Source organism: Brienomyrus brachyistius, chromosome 16 (assembly GCF_023856365.1).
Source record: "Brienomyrus brachyistius isolate T26 chromosome 16, BBRACH_0.4, whole genome shotgun sequence".
In the NCBI taxonomy this organism is placed as follows: domain Eukaryota; kingdom Metazoa; phylum Chordata; class Actinopteri; order Osteoglossiformes; family Mormyridae; genus Brienomyrus; species Brienomyrus brachyistius.
The window spans coordinates 12,537,604-12,556,912 of NC_064548.1; the positions used below are offsets into that span (position 1 = coordinate 12,537,604).

The 19,309-nt window shown below is 35.0% G+C and overlaps 3 protein-coding genes across 4 annotated transcripts; all 3 read right to left on the minus strand.

Annotated features, from left to right (window-relative positions):
• Positions 1 to 3,544: 3,544 nt before the first annotated feature.
• Positions 3,545 to 5,110, minus strand: hoxd9a (homeobox D9a). Its single transcript, XM_048979938.1, has 2 exons — positions 4,311 to 5,110; positions 3,545 to 4,022 (listed from the first exon to the last, which is right to left on the minus strand). The coding sequence occupies exons 1-2, from the start codon at positions 4,858 to 4,860 to the stop codon at positions 3,778 to 3,780; spliced, it is 795 nt and encodes a 264-aa protein (XP_048835895.1). The 5' UTR covers positions 4,861 to 5,110; the 3' UTR covers positions 3,545 to 3,777.
• A 2,013-nt stretch (positions 5,111 to 7,123) lies between these two features.
• On the minus strand, positions 7,124 to 9,826 carry hoxd10a (homeobox D10a). The gene is made up of 2 exons (XM_048979933.1): positions 8,774 to 9,826; positions 7,124 to 7,935 (listed from the first exon to the last, which is right to left on the minus strand). Exons 1-2 carry the CDS (start codon positions 9,501 to 9,503, stop codon positions 7,661 to 7,663), a joined length of 1,005 nt encoding a protein of 334 aa, XP_048835890.1. The 5' UTR covers positions 9,504 to 9,826; the 3' UTR covers positions 7,124 to 7,660.
• A 4,346-nt stretch (positions 9,827 to 14,172) lies between these two features.
• On the minus strand, positions 14,173 to 17,687 carry hoxd11a (homeobox D11a). 2 transcript variants are annotated; one of them, XM_048979935.1, is made up of 2 exons: positions 15,482 to 17,687; positions 14,173 to 14,947 (listed from the first exon to the last, which is right to left on the minus strand). In XM_048979935.1, exons 1-2 carry the CDS (start codon positions 16,080 to 16,082, stop codon positions 14,715 to 14,717), a joined length of 834 nt encoding a protein of 277 aa, XP_048835892.1. In that variant the 5' UTR covers positions 16,083 to 17,687; the 3' UTR covers positions 14,173 to 14,714. The 2 variants fall into 2 exon arrangements, with proteins under 2 accessions (XP_048835892.1, XP_048835891.1); XM_048979934.1 differs by having other exon boundaries at positions 15,476 to 17,683.
• Positions 17,688 to 19,309: the final 1,622 nt, after the last annotated feature.

Below are 19,309 nucleotides of genomic sequence, written 5' to 3' on the forward strand. Positions count from 1 at the left end.
ACACTGGTGTCCTGCACACTGTTGGCGTGATGTTGAGAAAATAACACGTATCCTTATGTTAGCATATATACGAAACTCTTTTAAAGCTTGATATCATTCATTTGTTCATTAATTATCCTGTTGTATTACCAGAAATTTGGTCAAAACATATGCACGACATATAGGCCCAACCAAATAAATTATATATATATAATTTATATATACATGTACATATATATACATATATATGTGTGTGTGTGTGTGTGTGTGTATGTATATATATATATATATATATATATATTTGTTTCTGCTTTTCTTGCTACACAGATATACACACACACACATATATGTATGTATGTGTGTGTGTGTGTGTGTGTGTGCGTGTGTGCGTGTGCATGTGTGTGTTTCTATATATATAGCTTTATAGCAAAAATTGGGATTTGCGGGTACTTAAGAGATTGCCTTGGAAATTATCTTTGTCACACCAATAACAAACAAATCCCGAGGTCCGCCCTCTTTAATATTAGGATTAGAGTCTGTAACTCCTATAGGCGAATTTAAGCAGTTTTATTGCAACCAAATCCAAGTGATATATCAAAGCGAAAATTCCATTTTAAGCCTATTCATATGTGGCCATCCGACTTTGGGGATTTTTGTCACCCAGCGGCCTCTCTGCGTGCTTGTGTTTTCTATCAGTAAGCTCAGCAAATGTGGGATTTCGCTGCATGTGCAATGGATGCCAGAGATAAAATACAAAGTTACGCATAAGGCGAATTTTTATTTAATTTCCTTTTTTTTTAGATTTTCAATAGAATAATACAAATATCAGATAAGAGAAGTTTATATTGGAGATATTTTTGTTGTGGAGCAAAACCACCCCTGCGCGCGTCTGTGAGAGTAAATGGCCATGAATGACGTCTCACACATTCCTTGAAATTAACCATAAAACCATAAGGGAAGAAATAACCGCGGTGACAACGAAGGCATTTTGAAAAGATCAGGCTATGACTGAAAAATAATCGCTAAACCCCGCGTGGACTTTCGGCATATGAACAAAAAACGATATGTGGGGAAAATAACAGCTACAGCTAACGAATATGCTGAATATGACTAGATTTTATCCGCGGAAGCAATGGTCTCGTAAACAGAAATAGTTAAAAATGTTTTGTCGTATAGTAAGTGCTCTTATTTCTTCTTCTTCTTCTTCTTCTTCTTCTTATTATTATTATTATTATTATTATTATTATTATTATTATTACTACTACTATTATTATTATTAGTAGTAGTAGTAGTAGTAGTAGTAGCATGGAATACATTCTAATAATGACAATAATAATTTATGCCAGACACCTATCTAATACATACATACGAAATCGTAAGAACACTCCTGTTATTATTATTATTATTATTATGTTTTTTCAATTTCGATATTTCATCAAATAATTTTCGATGTTTGCATTTTTGCGTTTGTGGCGGAACAATATATTCAAATGTTATAATAATCTGAAAAAGAAAAATACAAAAATGCAAATATACTTTAATTGTTCTAGATGAATGATTCAAACCCTAAAAAATTAAATTACTGATGTTTACGGTAGATCTATGTAAGTCAATATCCGATGATGTAGGCTACTGCTGCCAGTGTCTCGAAAAACCGCGGCTACCGAAACTTACGTCAGATCTCTATACATGTGTTGGTTTTTAGTTGGAATTAAAATCTGCCATGCAAACAATCAATTCGAGCAAAAAACAGACAACAATCAAACAAACCCAACAACAGAAGGAGAAAAACTAAAAACACGCAGAAGTTCTTCAGTAGAACAACAGTGCCCTCTAGTGGCTACACGATTAACTTCAATGGAACCAGTGCGGATATCCAGTTTTCTCCCAGATCAGTGTTACTATCTTAATATATAACATCAGAACATAAATATTTACATTTTAACAATTTTTTAGTTACACATTAGACTTTATATCTGTTTCCAAATGTAGGTATGCATTTTCAAATAAAATATATAAATTTAACCTTAAAGAACTTTTCGTTTCTAGGAATGTAAGATTTTTTTCTCTTCCAAAAATGGATGTTAAAACATTTTAGCATATTTTACGTAAAAGTGCATTATGCAATGTAAGATGAGAATGGAAGGCATGTTAGCTGAGGTATAAAGGAAATAAAACGATTTTGATCGTTTCAGTTCTGAATGAATCGAAAGGTCGGGATGCATAAATGCGAATTCCTGTGTATTTCGGGAATTGATTCCCTCTTCGAAGTGCGAACAGATAATTTATCGACCAGACACCCAGTAACAAAAGTGTCTACATTTTAGCTTGTCACCCACAGACAAAACACCCAAATAAAATAGTTTCAAAGACGAGTACAATTACAACCCTCCTCCATAAAGCCATTTAGACCAGACGTCTAGCCAATCTCTATGGCTTTATTGGGGCCCAGTTTCTTCCTGCTTTAAAGTAATTCTAGGTAAAGGTTTGCCAATAAACCGGGATCAGAGCAACACCTTTCCCCAATCATAAACAATTTATTAGTACCATATTACTCAACAAAACACCACTAAATAAACGTGGGTAAATTGTTGAGCGGTTCCTTAGACCAGTTGCCCAACAGGGCTAATTTAAAATTGCAATTTGCTAAAATATAAAATGTCATATAACAACTCAAGTTACAAAGGCACGCATGTTTAGGTCGTTGCATGCTTAGTCGCAATATTCGATTTGTAAAACGTTTAGAAACAAGATAAACTCGTGAAATATTACATAAGGAGCATTATTCGCAGTTTCATGCTGAAATATTTCGGTTTAGAGCGTTTTTCATCCTCCCACATTTTATACTGATATATCCTCGATGTGAAAGTCATATTTTTTAACAAAACTGAAGAGCGTGAAACCACAAAGCAGACGTAGGACTATTCGCAGCATGAGAACTACACTAAGTACTACAGACAATGTTTTTCTAAGTAAGATTAAACTGATGCATATTGTGACTTAGCCTGAGTAACGAGGCATATGTTTTACATTTACTTAATAAACTGCAGGCCAACGAACTTCAACTCATGGTGGCATTACCTTGCTTTGTCCCTGATTCAGGTATATATGAGCATTACATATAACATTAAGCCATCAAGAGACATTAAATAAAATAGACTCGTATCCGTTGCCAGAAATGTAAATTTTATAAGGTATTGGACAATATCCTACATATAATTAATTAAAAATTATATTTAGACATTGCATCTATGCATTTTCACAGGCCTGTTATACATACCCAGTTCGAAATTCGTAATACAATATCCACCCAAGGAAATTCACATATATACGCTTTGTGTAAGCTTTTCATCTTTGTAATTTAGAAAACAACACGTTTATTCTTTTCTGAATATGTACATACTGATTTTGCGCGTGTTCAAGAACTAACTATTACAACCGTTATAGGTTACACATAGCTGCAACCATTACCAGGCAATTAAGCACATTTCCCAGGTGATTATAAACTAACTTATATATTAAGTATTTTCGTGATCGGATAACAACTGGATTCCCAGTTACAGTGTAGGATTAATTTAGACTCAAATTTTATTTTTGTTGAAAAGCAAGAAAACACAAATGTAGACAATTTAACCGTTCCATTAATTCTACGAACAATTTAACAGAGAAACTAAACAGTCATATCTGATACACAAGCTTCTATGAAATTTTAATTCTAACACATTACTTGTCACCATATACACACCTAAGAGAGAAAGACTTTAGAGTTCAGTTCTTGTACTTTCATTCCAGCGTAAGTCATTGTTGATCCTTATTACCCCTCTCTCTTGTCATCTTTTTCATTTTCATTCTTCTGTTCTGGAACCAGATCTTCACCTGCCTTTCAGTTAAATTAAGAATTCTAGCGACTTCGTAGCGACGATCTCTTGTCAGGTACATATTATATAGGAATTCTTTTTCCAGTTCTAGTGTTTGAAATTTCGTGTACGGACATCGCTTCTTTCTTGTTGAGCGAGCATGAATCCAGTTAGCAGCCGGATTGTCTGGAATAGAATAATGGTAACTTTAAAAACACAAAAACACGTAAGCACAACTAAAAAGATTAACAGATTACGTGAAACTCACAGACTTCGGTATAAGTGTAGGATCGGCAAATGTAGTAATGTAATATTTGCAATTAGCACACAAATTTCAGTTGTGAAGATAGTTCATTCGAACTAGCTATAGTAAGACTCTGGACATTTTTATTGGTTAGTAAAACCCCCAGTTTTACACACACTGCTCGCACAGTTTCTGGGGCTGTAAATCAAGGAGCAATTTCTTTTACTTACTTGGGTCAAGTTGCTGCTGCTTCTCTTCTCTGGGCTCGCTTTGACTCGAAATATCGCTGCCAGCTGGTTCTTTAGTTGCATTGTCTTTACTGTCTGGTACCGCTCCACAAACATATTCAGGCACTATCGGAGTCTGTGCCTCGAAAGTAGAGCACTCAGTCCTTTTCGACGGTAAACTTTCAGGCTTCGTCCCGTAATGCCGACTGCTTGAATGGAATCCAGAAAAAGACACAGAGTTCGATATAGGGTCTATCCATGAGCGAACGTATCTGTTATCTGCCGCTGTAAGGTGGGACTGTGGCACGTATGGATGGTAAATTCCCGACACTGCGGCGGTGGACGGTGGGTGAACCGAGGACCAAGACGTAGGGAAGACGGCAGACTTTGGTGCATAACTGCAGGAAGAAAAATCAGCATTATCCCCTACACCTGATGGCCTTGAGGTCGTGGCGTGCGAGCCCTGGACAAAGCGAGCTCCGTACACATCATCTGCTTCGTGTCCTATTATGGAGTCCACATAATAATTACTAATTGTACTACTGGTCGACATTTTTGGATCCCTTCGTAGTCATATAAAAGGTTACACTGTTACAGATACCTTCTCTCTGAACAATCATAGTATTTTTGCTGGCTTCATCTTCAGCTATTGGTTGCATGAATCACGTGACCATATTTACCAATAAAGTGAGTAAATCAATCCGCATATAACGGTATTTTAAATTTCGACATATTATCACTAACACGAACCGTACTTTATTTAACTGTATATGCAGCCTTTAATAAGTAAAGTAGTTGCTAGATCTACTTGTTTAAACAAATATTACTGCGGAGGGCGGTCCGGGACTATTTCTTTACGTCGGCTGGAAAAAAACACCCATTTATTTCATAACCACCCCTCTGTATTGATGCTTTGGCAAATTATTTCAAATGTGTGTAAAATCTTACAAGAAATCGCCGTGATATGTCGCGCACTCGACTCTTGTAAAATATTTTTATAGGCTCGTCAGTTGTAACTCCTCGTAAAATGTTCGTAATAACACGCTATAAAATGAAGAATACGGTTTTTAACGGATTTGCGAATAACTTTATTTCTGCTGTTTGTTCCATAGTCATCCGATCAAGTTTGCTCAGGTATTGTTGTATATGTGGCCTAAGAAGTAATCTTTGTGTACTGATTGTATTTATTAGGAAGCACGTCATAATGTTTTTATGTCTATCAATAAATTTTTTATGAGGTGCATTTGATTATACATTAATGTGCCCTTAATAAAAACGGACTCTCGCAGTTACCAAGTGTCTGCACAAAGATGTTCAATTGTTTTTCTTCTGGAAATTCTTTTTTTAAGGCCCGAGACCAAAGGTTTACCGTGCAGTGCAAAACATACAAGAAATATTTTTTTCATATTGACAATTCTTACACGCGTTACTCTGGCCAAAAGATTTAGGATATATACGTGATACTGTCCGTATGTGTGTGGAAACGGTTTTATAAGTATGTAAATGGCGTACGACTTGACTATTCTGCACCATTTTTGTGCATTTTGTTACCCAGGGAATTCGTTACCAGATACTAATCTGAGTTCTCTACAAGAACATTTGGTGAGAAACTACATCGAAATTTAAAAAGGAAATCAAGTCTCTAAAAACTGAAAATGGTAATACCTACCACAGTAAATCTATATTTTAGCTTGTTTTTTCTGCATAACATAACTACAAATAACGCAAATATGTAACGTTTTATAATCCCTACCTCTGAACGCCAGAAAGTCTAGATTTCCACCGTACAATCATATATAAATACATAGACGGTAACATAAATATAAGTGCATATAAGCTAAAAACCTAACCAAAAATATTTTTATCCATCCGTTTCCATAAATGCAGCTTATTTAACTTGTAGGCAGTTTATGCGTCAGGCCTACTGTGTGATAAATATCAATTGTGCGTCTTTGTGTCAATATATTTATATATCCATAAACATGTAATTTTTACAGAAATGTAATTTACCTGCATTTGTGGTTTATTCGTTTGCACCACGTGCGCGAACTCATTTTAAAGTAAGGAATAATCATGTTCGAATGCTGAATGAAGAGATGGCCTTTTGTACATTTAAACATGCGTAGTGGTACATACGTTATTATACATACTAAAAATATTTATTAACATCAGATGTAACGTCATCGTTTTTTGCTAGGTAATATACATCCACTTTTCACAATTATACTTCACATCCTGCGCAAAGCAATGAAAACTGCGTATATCAGTATCAAACGTAAGATACTGAGGGGAGTCCTCAGTCATCTGGAATTCCACTTGATAAATTTGATAAATTAAGATTTTATTAACATATAGGAAAAAGGCACCAAAGCTTGCATAGCGTAAAATATAACGTTTATATATATATATATATATATATATATATATATATAAGAAATAGATACAGTTTTCTCTGTAAAACTCAGGAGTGGAATATATAGCAAAAAAAATCATACGTCGGAAATGAATTTTCTATAAACACGTAGGATATTGGATAAAGAGATATATTTTTAAATTGTGGCTAATATTTGGTTACTACATATTACAGTATAGTATAATACTTATACTATATTTTGTGTGTCTGCATGAAATTACGATTATTTCAAAGGCAACAAACATTACTAATTATATGGTATTTAGAAAAATCGGCATTATTTTTTGAAGGTTACATTTTATATTTGCTGAATTTGTAAGTGTTTCGCTGTTTACATCGGTAATGGTATTATTGTTACATTTTTAATTTGAATGATCCAAGTGATTTACATCAGTACAAATGATCAGCATGTAGACAGACTTTAATTTATTGCAGGGTACATGCCACAAAACATGCATTGAAGTTACACCCATATATTAACGATATTTAGCACAGATACTATACAGCAACTTGCAACTTCGACTGGATAAAATTGAAACATTATAGGCTACTCTTATCAACGAATATTTCCCATGATAATTGCCAGCAATAAATGTGCTTTCATATTCAGTGTTATAATAATCTTCAACTAATTTCAATCAGCAAGTGTCTAGTACGAAGATGCCTTTGTCATGAACAATAACAAACACTCCCGTAGTGGGAATCTGAAATTTTTAATAATTTAAGACGTATGTAAGACAGTTACCCTGTGAAACATATTTAAAGTACACAACGCGTCACTTGTATATACGACCAAAAAAGTAATAACTAAACACGAAGTAGCAAATACAAGTCACAGTATCTGAACGTGGAACATAAAATATGGCTAATTGACCCCAGCAAATAGTTCACATGAGAAAAGGTAAACAGTGGAAAGAGCGGAAATGCACTGGGCAGACGCTCACGAAAACGTAAGATTTGAGGTAAGTTCTCGAATTCGATTCTCTCTGCTCATCTTTTTCAGCTTCATCCTGCGGTTCTGAAACCAAATCTTGACTTGTCTGTCGGTAAGGTTGACACTTTTACTGATCTCTAGACGGCGCTCTCGAGTCAGGTACATATTAAATAAAAATTCCTTTTCTAATTCCAGGGTCTGGTGCTTTGTGTAAGGACATCTCTTTTTTCTTCCACTTTTTGCAGTTAACCAGTTGCTTGTTGGGGGGTCGTTTTTACATTCTGAAAAAGATGACAAAATAAACAAACTTAGTAAATGCTGGAGAACACTGGGTAGTTTCCGTAAGATAAATACAATTTTGTGAGTATTCCAGCAATCCATTTTAACCACCAAAATAGCGGATTGTGATAGAAATACATTTGAAAAGCACATTTTTTAATTTATAATCAAACAACATGCCATATTTCTACACATGTTCAACTGAACACAATAACAGTGATTGCTATGTATTAAATTGCATCGATATACGTTAAGATTAAACCCGACAACGATTTTCATTCCCCCAGTTTACCTTTACAGAACTGCTTGTGAAAAAAAACATCCATAATCATTGACAGCACTGCTTCCAATATTGTTCATTGTTACAAAAAATGAGAAAACCGTCCCTAACGCACAGAGAATCCCAACCATTTAACTAGAAAAGCAAAGTAAACAAAATAAAATTTATAAAAAATATTTATTAGAATCATCCACATAGAAAAAATCAGTCAAATAAAGCCAGATAACAAAATAACACCGAACAATAACAGTACTGCACGTAAAGTAGCTACAGTGCACTGAAGACCGTTAAAAAGAAAAGATTAAACCTAACATACCATTTGACGTGATAAAAAACATAATTACATCTTTAAACGAATAAAATTAAATAAAAACTCACATCTGCATCCCGTAGTCTAGAAAACGACAAGACTGTTTCCTGTGGAAGCATTTTACTGTAACTTGAGTAAGACTCTCATTAAACATTACGACTTTAGGGTTGTTTGTGTTTTATACTGGTTTTTATGGTGGTGGGGCGTTCGTATAACACCACGACAGGATTCATCCCTTTATTGTACCCACCTTTCGCTTCCGTCTGTGCCAATTCGGGGCTTGAAGCTGACACTTCAGAGAAGGAATTTTTCTCCTCTTGCACACTCACGTTTGGATCCGGGCTTCCCGCCGGTGTAGGTGTCTTGATCGCGTCTCGGTTACTCGGAATTTCTATTATTTTCTTCTCCGCCTCGGGAACCGAAGACAGCTGCGATTTTGGAATAACTCTGTTTAGTTGCAGGATGGTGTTCGGGCTCGTTTCGTGATTAAAGTCTTGGTTTTTCCCAGATGCATAGGTCTGGCTCAGTCTGAAATAGCCCGGAACCGGGATTTCGGAACCATCGACAGAACAAGGTTCAGGAACAAGGTTAGAATACGTGGGGATTTCGGACGAGTTGACCTTTGCTCTTTTGTCGGAGTACATACAGCAATTACTTTCTTCTTTAATGCTTTGTGAAAAAGTACAAGAGGACATCTGGATGGAAGTGTGCTCTATTCTGCACGGTCTGTCCGGATCTGCCCAATTGTCAATTTGAGGTATATACGAATGGGCATTCATGCCCATGTTTTGGTGGCTAAGTTCTCCCCTTTTACCAAGAGACGGCAGAAGTCCACAGGTCTGCATCCCATAAGTTCCCATTTCTGTACTGGATGGCATGTACATGTTGCTGCTGGAGTAAAGGCTATCGGTCCTGCAAGCATTGATCAAAGAGTCAACTAAAAAAGTATTGGCAGCGGGAGAGCTGTTGGGAAAGGACATTTTGGAAATGTGTTAAAGAAGAGAGAGATGTCCTCTATAGGCTGACATATCTAGCAAAACAATCCCGTGTAGCTCAGGATGCCTCTCAGCTACCACATGACAACCACACCAATGAAATTTGAAAATGGCCTTGAGATGCAGCCTCTTTTCTTGTCACGTGGACGCTCGAGCGCTTCGGAGGGTTTTCAAATGTGGTCAACAGCGACATCTAGAACAAGGACTTGAAATTGATTTCAAGACAACAACTTAAACGGGCATTTAACACGTCTTCTCACTCTTCCCCGAAGAAGCACAAACAACAACGCATATAAAAATGTGCAAATGGTTTCTTGAACTACTTTGAAGACCGATTTACACGGGGCATCATTTTTAATTTTTAAAAATGTTTTTGTTTGTAAAGCTAATTCCAAGTTCAAGATGAAAATTGTTTATTAGACTGCAATATTAAAATGACTTTCATCATAACATATTGCTTTTGTTAATGAAGCCTTTGCTGTGTTTAAAGTGCTAAGGCATAGAAACGCTCACGCAGTATTGTATATTAAAACAGGAAACTAACTGCTGAGGTGTTCAAGAATTTGAAATTGAACTCTTTTGCAATATAAGTCCATTTCACACTGTTCCTTGAACTTCGACATTTTGGGTATAATTCCTGGAATAATATACATTTTGTTTTATAGGCTAAGTAAAAGCATTTTTGCCTGCCACAGTCGGAGTATCAAAGGTTGTTTAATTTATGAATGTATATTAAGGAGAATCAGGGCGATCAATATATTTCTCATCTGCATTCGAGAGCTTTCTGGTAATTTTCCTGCTCCCGAGGCTTTTCCGAGAATTATACTCCTAGTTAAAGCAGGTGTTCAGCTATTTTATTAAGATATCGATTGTGGCTTTGTAAAAGATAGGATGCGCACATTTTAATTTGTAAGATATTGGCAGCATTATGAATTGTTAGAAAGCGGTATTTGGTCAGGTTTTATTTTAAAAATTAAATTAATGAAATGGGTGCATTAACGTGCGCAAAATACATAGCATTAGCACATACATAGCGTTCACAACGTATATTGCCACGAAAGCTGAAAACAGATTGAAAAGCATGCAATACAATATTGGTTTACAAAATGATACAATGCTATTTCAATAGCCCTCTTTGTGATAGATACGTAACAAAAAATAAACTAAACAATAAGCATTGGGACACTAATCTATAATTATAAAGCGCATTCTTTCGTTCTGAAAAACTGCATCAGCGCACCTTTGTTTTAGGCCGTTCACAGTTTTCCAGAACAGTAATCCTTTTCCACAGTATTGTAATATAACGCGTTAATATTTTTGCATTGTGCCATTTTTATATTTAGTTGTAAATTAATGTCATTTCGAAACTGAATTTGATGTGATACGAGCAAATAGTAATATAGATGGAATGACCAATGTTTTGACACGATCACCATGCCTGCAATACTGGAAAATCTTTTTCGACACAACAGACAGTAGGTTTAAGTCCCTCCGAACTGACGCTAAGATGGGAGTATTTGTACTGCTCGTTCTCACAGCATTTAACTTCCTACAGAATCTTATGAACTGAGAACTCGCAAACAAAGAAAATACCTTAATATGAAACTTCATAAGGAACAAAAAATTGTTAATCCGGGTAGTCCTGCCCGGATAACTGTAACTCAGTCTAGCTAATAACTAATAGTGTTTTTGTTGCATATATCTGTTCATCTAAGAAACCCTGACAAAAATACTCATATAATGGATCTTTTCCGTGCGAGCATTCATGGTGCATCATATATTCTTCATATTATTTGAATAATATCAAAAGCAATGGAAGGTCGTGGAGACACAATAATGAAAAAACACACAAACAACACAAACCTATGAAAAACACAACACAAAATATAAAACATTGTGTGTCAAAAGTAGTAACAGTAACAGTTGTAGAGTAACATGATAAAATGGAGATCTTAGGCATAAAAATGTTCAATGCTATTTTTGTACCTCCAACTTCTCTTGGATATTTATGTAAACTCTGCTCATTGTTATTTTTGGCGTTACAATAGTGCATTAAAAGTAACATTTCTTTCCTGTGTTTTGTGTAGACACACCAGGACAATTTCCAAAAGCAGGAATCCTGTGTTATTAAAACAAGCATCTTTATCGCTAAACAAATATTGGATTCACAATTTACATTTATATTTTTAACAACTTAATATATTTAATTCCACCGGATTAGTAAATAAGTCTTAAAAAGAAAACTGCACTTATATTATGAATTGATGCTACTGCACACATACACACGCTATCTCATTTTCATTTATTTTCAACTGTCTAGCATATTACATAAATAGTTTTTTAAAAAAATCTTTTATTCTTTATATTTGAAACATCCACCCAGGTGCTTCATGGTTTTCATTTGTAAATCAGATTCATAAGACAATATTTCCCTGTACCAAACGACGACTTTGCAAAGCAGACGCGTTTGTTGTAGCTCACAACATACATATCTCACGTCTAAACCTGTTTTCTTCTTATTCAGCTGGATAGCATCATTAAAACAGCAGAAGACGTTTTCCCTCCAAACTAAAAATATTTCAGCTTGAGGTAGCTGTACAGCATTTTGCCTAACCGTGTATAAGAAAACATTTTCCTGCCATTTACCAAACTAAGAAATGTGTGTTCATATATTTTAACATGCACGTATATACACAATTCAAGTAATTCAATAATTTTTTTTCTGTTCAATGATTTAAATAAGATTCCGGATAATAAAATTAAATGACGAAATAACTGGAAATATTGAAATGCCAATTACTGCCGGTCTCCTTACTCAAATCATTCATAATTTTCAACCGCCTATTATCCAACCTAAACTGGTTCCAAAGAACGCACATGCATGTAGCAACAACAATAATAACGACGGCAATAATAATAATGGTGTAGTCATAGTAAGAATTCATAAAACTGAGCGATTACATATGTTGCAATAACGCCATCCTGTGGTTATTATCAGAAATTACAAAAATAACGGAATTTTTGCGTATATCCTAATGTTATGTATCCACGTATAAGTCTACAAATTCAAATGGCACCCAGTAGTCAATCAGTTCAACAGACTAATATAGACTGTTCTGAAAAACAGCCTAGCAGCAACTAATTTGTAACCTAATATTGTTTAAAAGCGAAGCGAATATTGGGTTTTAAATGGCGATTTCAATTCGTCAGTATTAAAATGTAGGCCTACATAAGATATTACACATAAAGTAATATATAGATTATATATTGCATATATTACACATTGACATATGTAATACATTTTACTTGGCGTGTACTTAAAGAACCAGCCGAAATCATACGGTATTACTTTGATATTCGAATGTCACTAAAGAAAGACATGGACGTGTTGGAGACAAAATAAATAAACAAAAAACAAATTTGAAGTATGCTTGAAAATATTAAGAAATGCATTTTCTTTATTTTTTATACTGATTTCAAACATCGAGCTACACATGCGACCAACGAAAAGAGTCATAACAAATGGTTGTAACGTAACGGTAAGCACGGCCCCATACTTGGAGAGAAAACAGTTGATTACCCCTATTTAATTATTTTGATATAACAAACTAACAAACATACGTTGTTAAAAGGGTGTTTGTCGCTGCTGAGTAACCAACAACCCCATCAGCGATAAGGAGGTGTAAAAAAAATTGCGATTATGTAAATTACATGCTAACATCGGGGAAAGACTGGCATAATAGCAGAGTAAAAATAATTCATTTAAATCCTTCCTTGTTAAACTGAGGTTTGTTTAACAAAAGAAATTGCTGATAATGGTTAACTGTGCCCCTTTTGAATTCTAGGAAACCGACTGCCTTGCAGCCATGTTGGAACTCCAGTGCTGCAGTGCAGATATTTTTCAGAAGGCGTCCTTTTGTTAAGAGAACAGCCAAAAGGCGCCTAAACGAATCTAAAAGGGTTAAAGGGGACGACCTTGACGTTATGGAAGTTCAAAGGCAAAATGGAATATATTTTCAAATATATGAAATTTTGAACAATCATTTGGTTAGGCGTCTGTTTTGGCTAATATCAGTATTAGCATTATACGTATTTGCATATAATACTCGTGCAGACGGTGTTTTTTTTTTGGACGCCTGCTTTTTTCTGTATGAAATACAGTATGAGTGTGTTCTTACTTTATCTTATATTAGCGCAAATCCAGAGATACTAAAAGCTGAAATTGCCCCCAATTTAGACTATGCCAATGTTTATTGTTTTGTCTGGATCGTTAAAGTCTAGTGTAAACTATATCAAATTGCGCAACATAAAGAAAACAAAGTGCTAAGTAGCTGCATGTGCTTTTAAGGTAAACGTGTCCATCTTGACAACCAAACACAATTTTTGCGCTTCGAAAAATGTAGCAATTTTGCAGACTGTGCTGTTGTCGTTTTCAGCTAAGTCGTTTTCACACAACTATTGTCTCAAACAAAAATAATTTATTTTTGTCAAGCTCCAAACTATTAACCTTCAATTAAGCTCCACCAAATGGTACAAAATGTTATCCAATTCATTCTTTGCGGGGAAGAGCGCATACATGAGTATAACGTTGTACATTAACTATTGAGTTGTGTCACATTTGAAATAATTAAAAAAACTACTTATGGGGAAAGGATTTGCAATATTCTGGTTTTATTTGATAGTTTCGTACATCACATGCGTCTAAGAAATAAATGCATACATTAGAGTGTTATAAAATTACATATTGATTACTGTAATCAAATTTTTGTTGCTTACTGCAATGTTGTTTATGAACCATTATAATGAACGCAATAAAACATAAATAGAACATAATAAGTATACATCAATTACATTTAAGTAGCATTCACAATCTAAATAACATAAGAGCGAACACGAAGATTGTCAAAATTTCCTTGTCGTTCTTGTTTTATCGAACGATACACGTTAATTAGGAAACACACAACATTAAATAGCCTAATGTGAATAAGAATCCATAGATTTTCGAGGTAAACGTTACTTTTGATAATAATACAAGAATTGCATAGTTAAAAAAAAAAAACAATTTATCCTTATTTCTTCTGGTGCCCCGTGTAACTGCGTGATGGAGAAAAGATTCTGTGCCCGAAAAGTCCCAAAACCTTAAGCCATTCCATCATGGAGGCCACGGAATGTTCGACACGAACTAAAATCAAAATGTCAGAATAATGGATTCCCGGTGAAATATTGAAGCCGATCCCTGTTTAGCTTTTTCTCTTTCATTCTTCGGTTTTGAAACCAAATTTTCACTTGCCGATCTGTTAGGTTTAACATCCTTGACAACTGCAAACGCTTCTCTTTGTTTATATACACGTTGAAAAAGAATTCTCGTTCAAGTTCTCGTATCTGGTATTTGGTGTAGGGGCACCTCTTTTTTCTTGACTTTGAAGAACCTAAAAAACATAATAACAAGTTATCCTTCATAAACATACATATATTAAGCACATTATGTTACCTGAATTATTCAATATTTAGATTTTTCTACGAACGTACGCTTCACTTTACAGTTAATTCCATTCTTATATAAGCAGCCGAGTACAAGTTACACAGCAGGACTGGTTACACGTTAACGGGTTATTGCAGGATTTTTCTGCTCTTTTCAAGAACACATTTCTGTTATAATTGTCCCGCAAAGTAACATTTGCGGATAGAGTTGCTTTATACATTACGTGACGCGATTTCCCCGTAAAACAATCTATAAATTCCATACAAATTCTTAAAAGGGAATTTGACTCTTATAACCAATCAGTAGTAATCCTAAAACCCACCTAAACTGTCTTACCGTCGTAAACAGTTTTACAGCAGCAAAGCAAGTCTTATAGGGTATATAAAATCCTTTGCATGCTTATAAAGCCGCACATAAAATCAAACCGACAAAGTAGTGGACTTGTACTCTAACCCCATTTAATGTTTGGTCTTACTCGCACCGTTGCTCTTCTCTTCTGTGCAGTTGGAGGAAGACGATTCTTCATCTATGTTTTCGTTTGGTTGTTTCTCCTGCGACGACGTCTCTGAGGACAACTGACTGGCCGCAGCATCTCCTGGGAGACTTGATTCCGTCTTTTCCTTTGAGGGTTCGGAGTTGGCTCTCTCGGCATTATTGTTAGCAGTGTCAAAAAACTGGTCAAATCCTTGAGGAAGAACTCCATTTCTGCCAACACTGGTATAAAAACTGCACGGCGCGTTCGAGCCATTATGATGGCCATACATGGAATCGTTTTTAAATATCATGTCCGTCCTGCTAGATGACTGAATTAGATCTCGGTGCATTATGTCTTCGGTCGAATAGTACGATGCATAACTGCTCCGATAATGCCATTTGTGATCCATGCCATAATCTCTGAAAGCAACTTCTCCGACAGGCTGGACCTGAGCAATGTTTGAAGTATACGGAAAATTTACTTGACACGAAGTCGTCTGAGGTAAAAACGATGTGACAGATGAAAAATCAGGTGCTGATACATAATACGTACAATTCGGCAAATACATATTCGACGCGCAGTTGCTGCGATCGTCATACTCCGTCATGACTTCTTTTGCGTTTGAAAGCAGCTATATGCAGCGTCGGTGTGTTAAACTTCGTCCATCTACTGCACTACAGGCATGTGGACAGGATCCGCGTGGGGGAAAAATCGGAAACGTAGGCTGACGTGCAATTCATCTTGATCGATTCTTGAGGCAATTGTGTCATGTGATCCGGTAACGAAATTACCATATATCAATATCAGTCATTAAGACCGATATAGAGAAATTCATAGGTGAGAGCAGAAGTCAGTTCATTGGTTGCTTGCGTCATGCGGATATCCAAATGTAAATCTTACATTTACACCAACGAATTAGTAGACAGTAAACAGTCCTTGAAATATTAAATCATGCTGCTTCAAAAACGAATACGAGTGACAATGCAACACATGAAAATGCAAGGTATTATAGGTTTTTATAAGACATTAATTTTAACAATAACACAGTGTGTACGTAGTTTAATTGGGATTTATATGTTTAAAAGCACTATATCTTCGACAGCCTACAAATATGCTTATTTAGTGTTTGCATTTTTACAGCATTAGATTGTAGCGCGCACGCATCTAAAACAACAGGAGAATAAATTTCGTAATATGCTTATTTACAGAAAACGGACAGCTTTAATTTAAAAAATAACCAAAACCACTTCAGGCTGAATTGAACTGGACAAAACATTTCAATAAAGATATACTCTATTAAAACGATAAGGTCAATCTTTGCATTACAGAAACTTCATATAAAAAAAAACATTCATAAACGCCAGTCAGGGCCTCGGACTCACGGCCAACTATAGCACTTTTTCCAAACCGGATTTACTTTATTTGATTGATAATTTGTGCATAGAATTGTGGCAAATGTATAATTTTACGCAATAAGGAAAGCAAAGAGAAATCGTCAGTTTAATACCTTTAAGGATAAGGAAGGAATCACTGTAATTGACGGATGTTTTGTAACGTTATTTCCGCTTCTCGATTTAGATTTCAGACGCATATTTTCAGTAATTTTTGCGCCTTTCTTCATGATAATTATATTGATCTAGAGAAACTAAAGCTTAATGATAGAAATGGGGAGGTTAGCAGGGTTATTGAAAGCATTCAATGTAAATAACATATGCACATTAAAATAACACACGAAGAAGAAGCAAAACCAGGAAAAAAAGAAATCACAGCACACTGTTAAGGAACACAAGATAGACTCGGGTGTTTTTTTTTAAGTTAGCGAACGCTTTTGAGTATACCAAATTTATCCGTTGCGTTACTATTTTATAATGCTTACTGAAATCCTGCAATCCCCCATCATAAATAGCTTATATTAAAATTAGTAAATTCATTACAAAATGGAGAGCAACACTAATGAAGAAAAGAATGCTACATTACCCTGGAGAGATATATGTAAAAACTCCAAATCGGAATAGTTTGATCAAGTTTCTCTGACTTCTTCTTAGGTCCATAGGTAATAATTAGAAGTCAGATAACAAGAAGAATCAATGGATCACGGAAAGATTCACACTGCCAAGTACAAAACCGATCTTCTGGCTTTGAACGTTGTCTAACAACGCTCACCCAGTCGTCCCCAATAAGCGCCAGCAGTCGGATCATTTTATTACACAGACAAAAGGAAGCGTTCTAGTTTAAGTGTAGGCTATAGTGAGTAATTTGGGTGGTGGTGGGGTGTGTGTATGCCTGTCTGTGTGTGTCTTTCAGGGGTTATTGTCTTTAAACAACTAAACAGCGTTTTAAATCTTACTGCGAGACCGAATTGTTCAGATTTTAGATATTACCATTGCGGTATTTAAAATAGATCACCTTTAAAGTCGTACTTATACATAAGCTTAAAATGTATAACTTAACACGGGATTTTTAAAAGAAATTAATCTTTTACTAAAGAATGAAAACGTTTGGGCATTTTTGTGCAACACTTGGCTAGAAACGATGAAGGTATGGTAACACATTCAATTCGTCTTATTAGGCTGTAAGTTAATATTAACCTCGTCCTATAGTCTATTCAATCTACTGAGAAACATAATCCTCACAACATAGAAACTTTCAAAAATATCACAAATGGATGCATTTTTAGCACGGGTGGATAATTAATGATGAATTTCAAATAAGCGAATTATCTTTGTTTTATTTGTCAGTGAACATCATTAATTTGTCCTTCTGCTTACGTGTTCTGCTTATATTTAGCGAAAACCTACAGAGCAATTTACTAAATGACACTTTCACGTGTATTTCAGTCGATAATACAATTTCAAAATTCTCGGTAAAATTTGCTGCCATTCCGTTAAGTAAACTGTAGAATTAAAGAATATTTAAAAGCACACACGCTGGATCCTGTTTTATGTGTTTAAAATTATTTTTAAAATATGAATGTATGTTCTTCAAAACAGCATGTTACGCTAATTTAAAGTGTTTTACATTTGGCTTGAATAAAAGAAAAATGTGGGAAAAATGTATATTTTAAAATTGCCGTGGTAGGAAAGGTATACTAACTTGACCTTAACTTTGCAATTGCGCCCCCAGTATCTGGAGCGTATGAAAAGACACCGTGAGTTACTCACCATTAGACAGGGCAGCTGAAGAAGCTGCGCCGTATTCTTCGTTTGTGCGTTTAAACAACGAGACCAAGTCAAAATGAATTTGTTGTTAAAATAATATCTCGTTCTGCACTTTTTACATAATACATTTATTTCTTAGACGATTTAATTGTGTATATACTATACTATTTTCAAACAACCCCAGGCATATGGGTATTCTTTGTTAAACTAACGTAGATTTAACGTAGATGTTACATTATCAACTCCAAAGAATATTTGTAAATATCCTATTGAGTGTTGTAATATCAGAAATGTGGCGTCAGGAGGAAATATTTGTTTTGAACGATGACTCAAACGGAAAATGAATTTTATGAAATGTATACGAGTGGTGCACGTTTTCCGCTTTTCAATGGGCTACTACATTTTTGTTATACATTGCTTTAAAGAACGTGACTTTAAATAACAGAGAAGTTTTTTTTTTAAATAAATAAATCATAAAATATAAAAATCTATTATATTTATATATGTATATGTGAATTGTATGCTACGTACTTACATTAGACATGCAATTACAGTTCTGAAATAATTTTATTCCCCTGTATTTCACACGAATCTATAATAATCATTGTCTGTACGCCAAGGCACCAGGTTCATTGAAATACGGCTCCTGCTTATGATCATGTAGAAAATGTTGTAT

Excerpts from the sequence above, each read along its gene's own strand:
- hoxd11a (XM_048979934.1), bottom strand. The coding sequence starts at position 16,082 with ATGACGGAGTATGACGATCGCAGCAACTGCGCGTCGAATATGTATTTG. Across the intron at positions 14,948-15,475 it reads AGAGAAGAGCAACGGTGCGA|GTTCTTCAAAGTCAAGAAAA; the intron begins GTAAGACCAAAC and ends TATGTTTTTTAG.
- hoxd9a (XM_048979938.1), bottom strand. The coding sequence starts at position 4,860 with ATGTCGACCAGTAGTACAATTAGTAATTATTATGTGGACTCCATAATA. Across the intron at positions 4,023-4,310 it reads GCAGCAGCAACTTGACCCAA|ACAATCCGGCTGCTAACTGG; the intron begins GTAAGTAAAAGA and ends ATTCTATTCCAG.
- hoxd10a (XM_048979933.1), bottom strand. The coding sequence starts at position 9,503 with ATGTCCTTTCCCAACAGCTCTCCCGCTGCCAATACTTTTTTAGTTGAC. Across the intron at positions 7,936-8,773 it reads GGCACAGACGGAAGCGAAAG|AATGTAAAAACGACCCCCCA; the intron begins GTGGGTACAATA and ends CATCTTTTTCAG.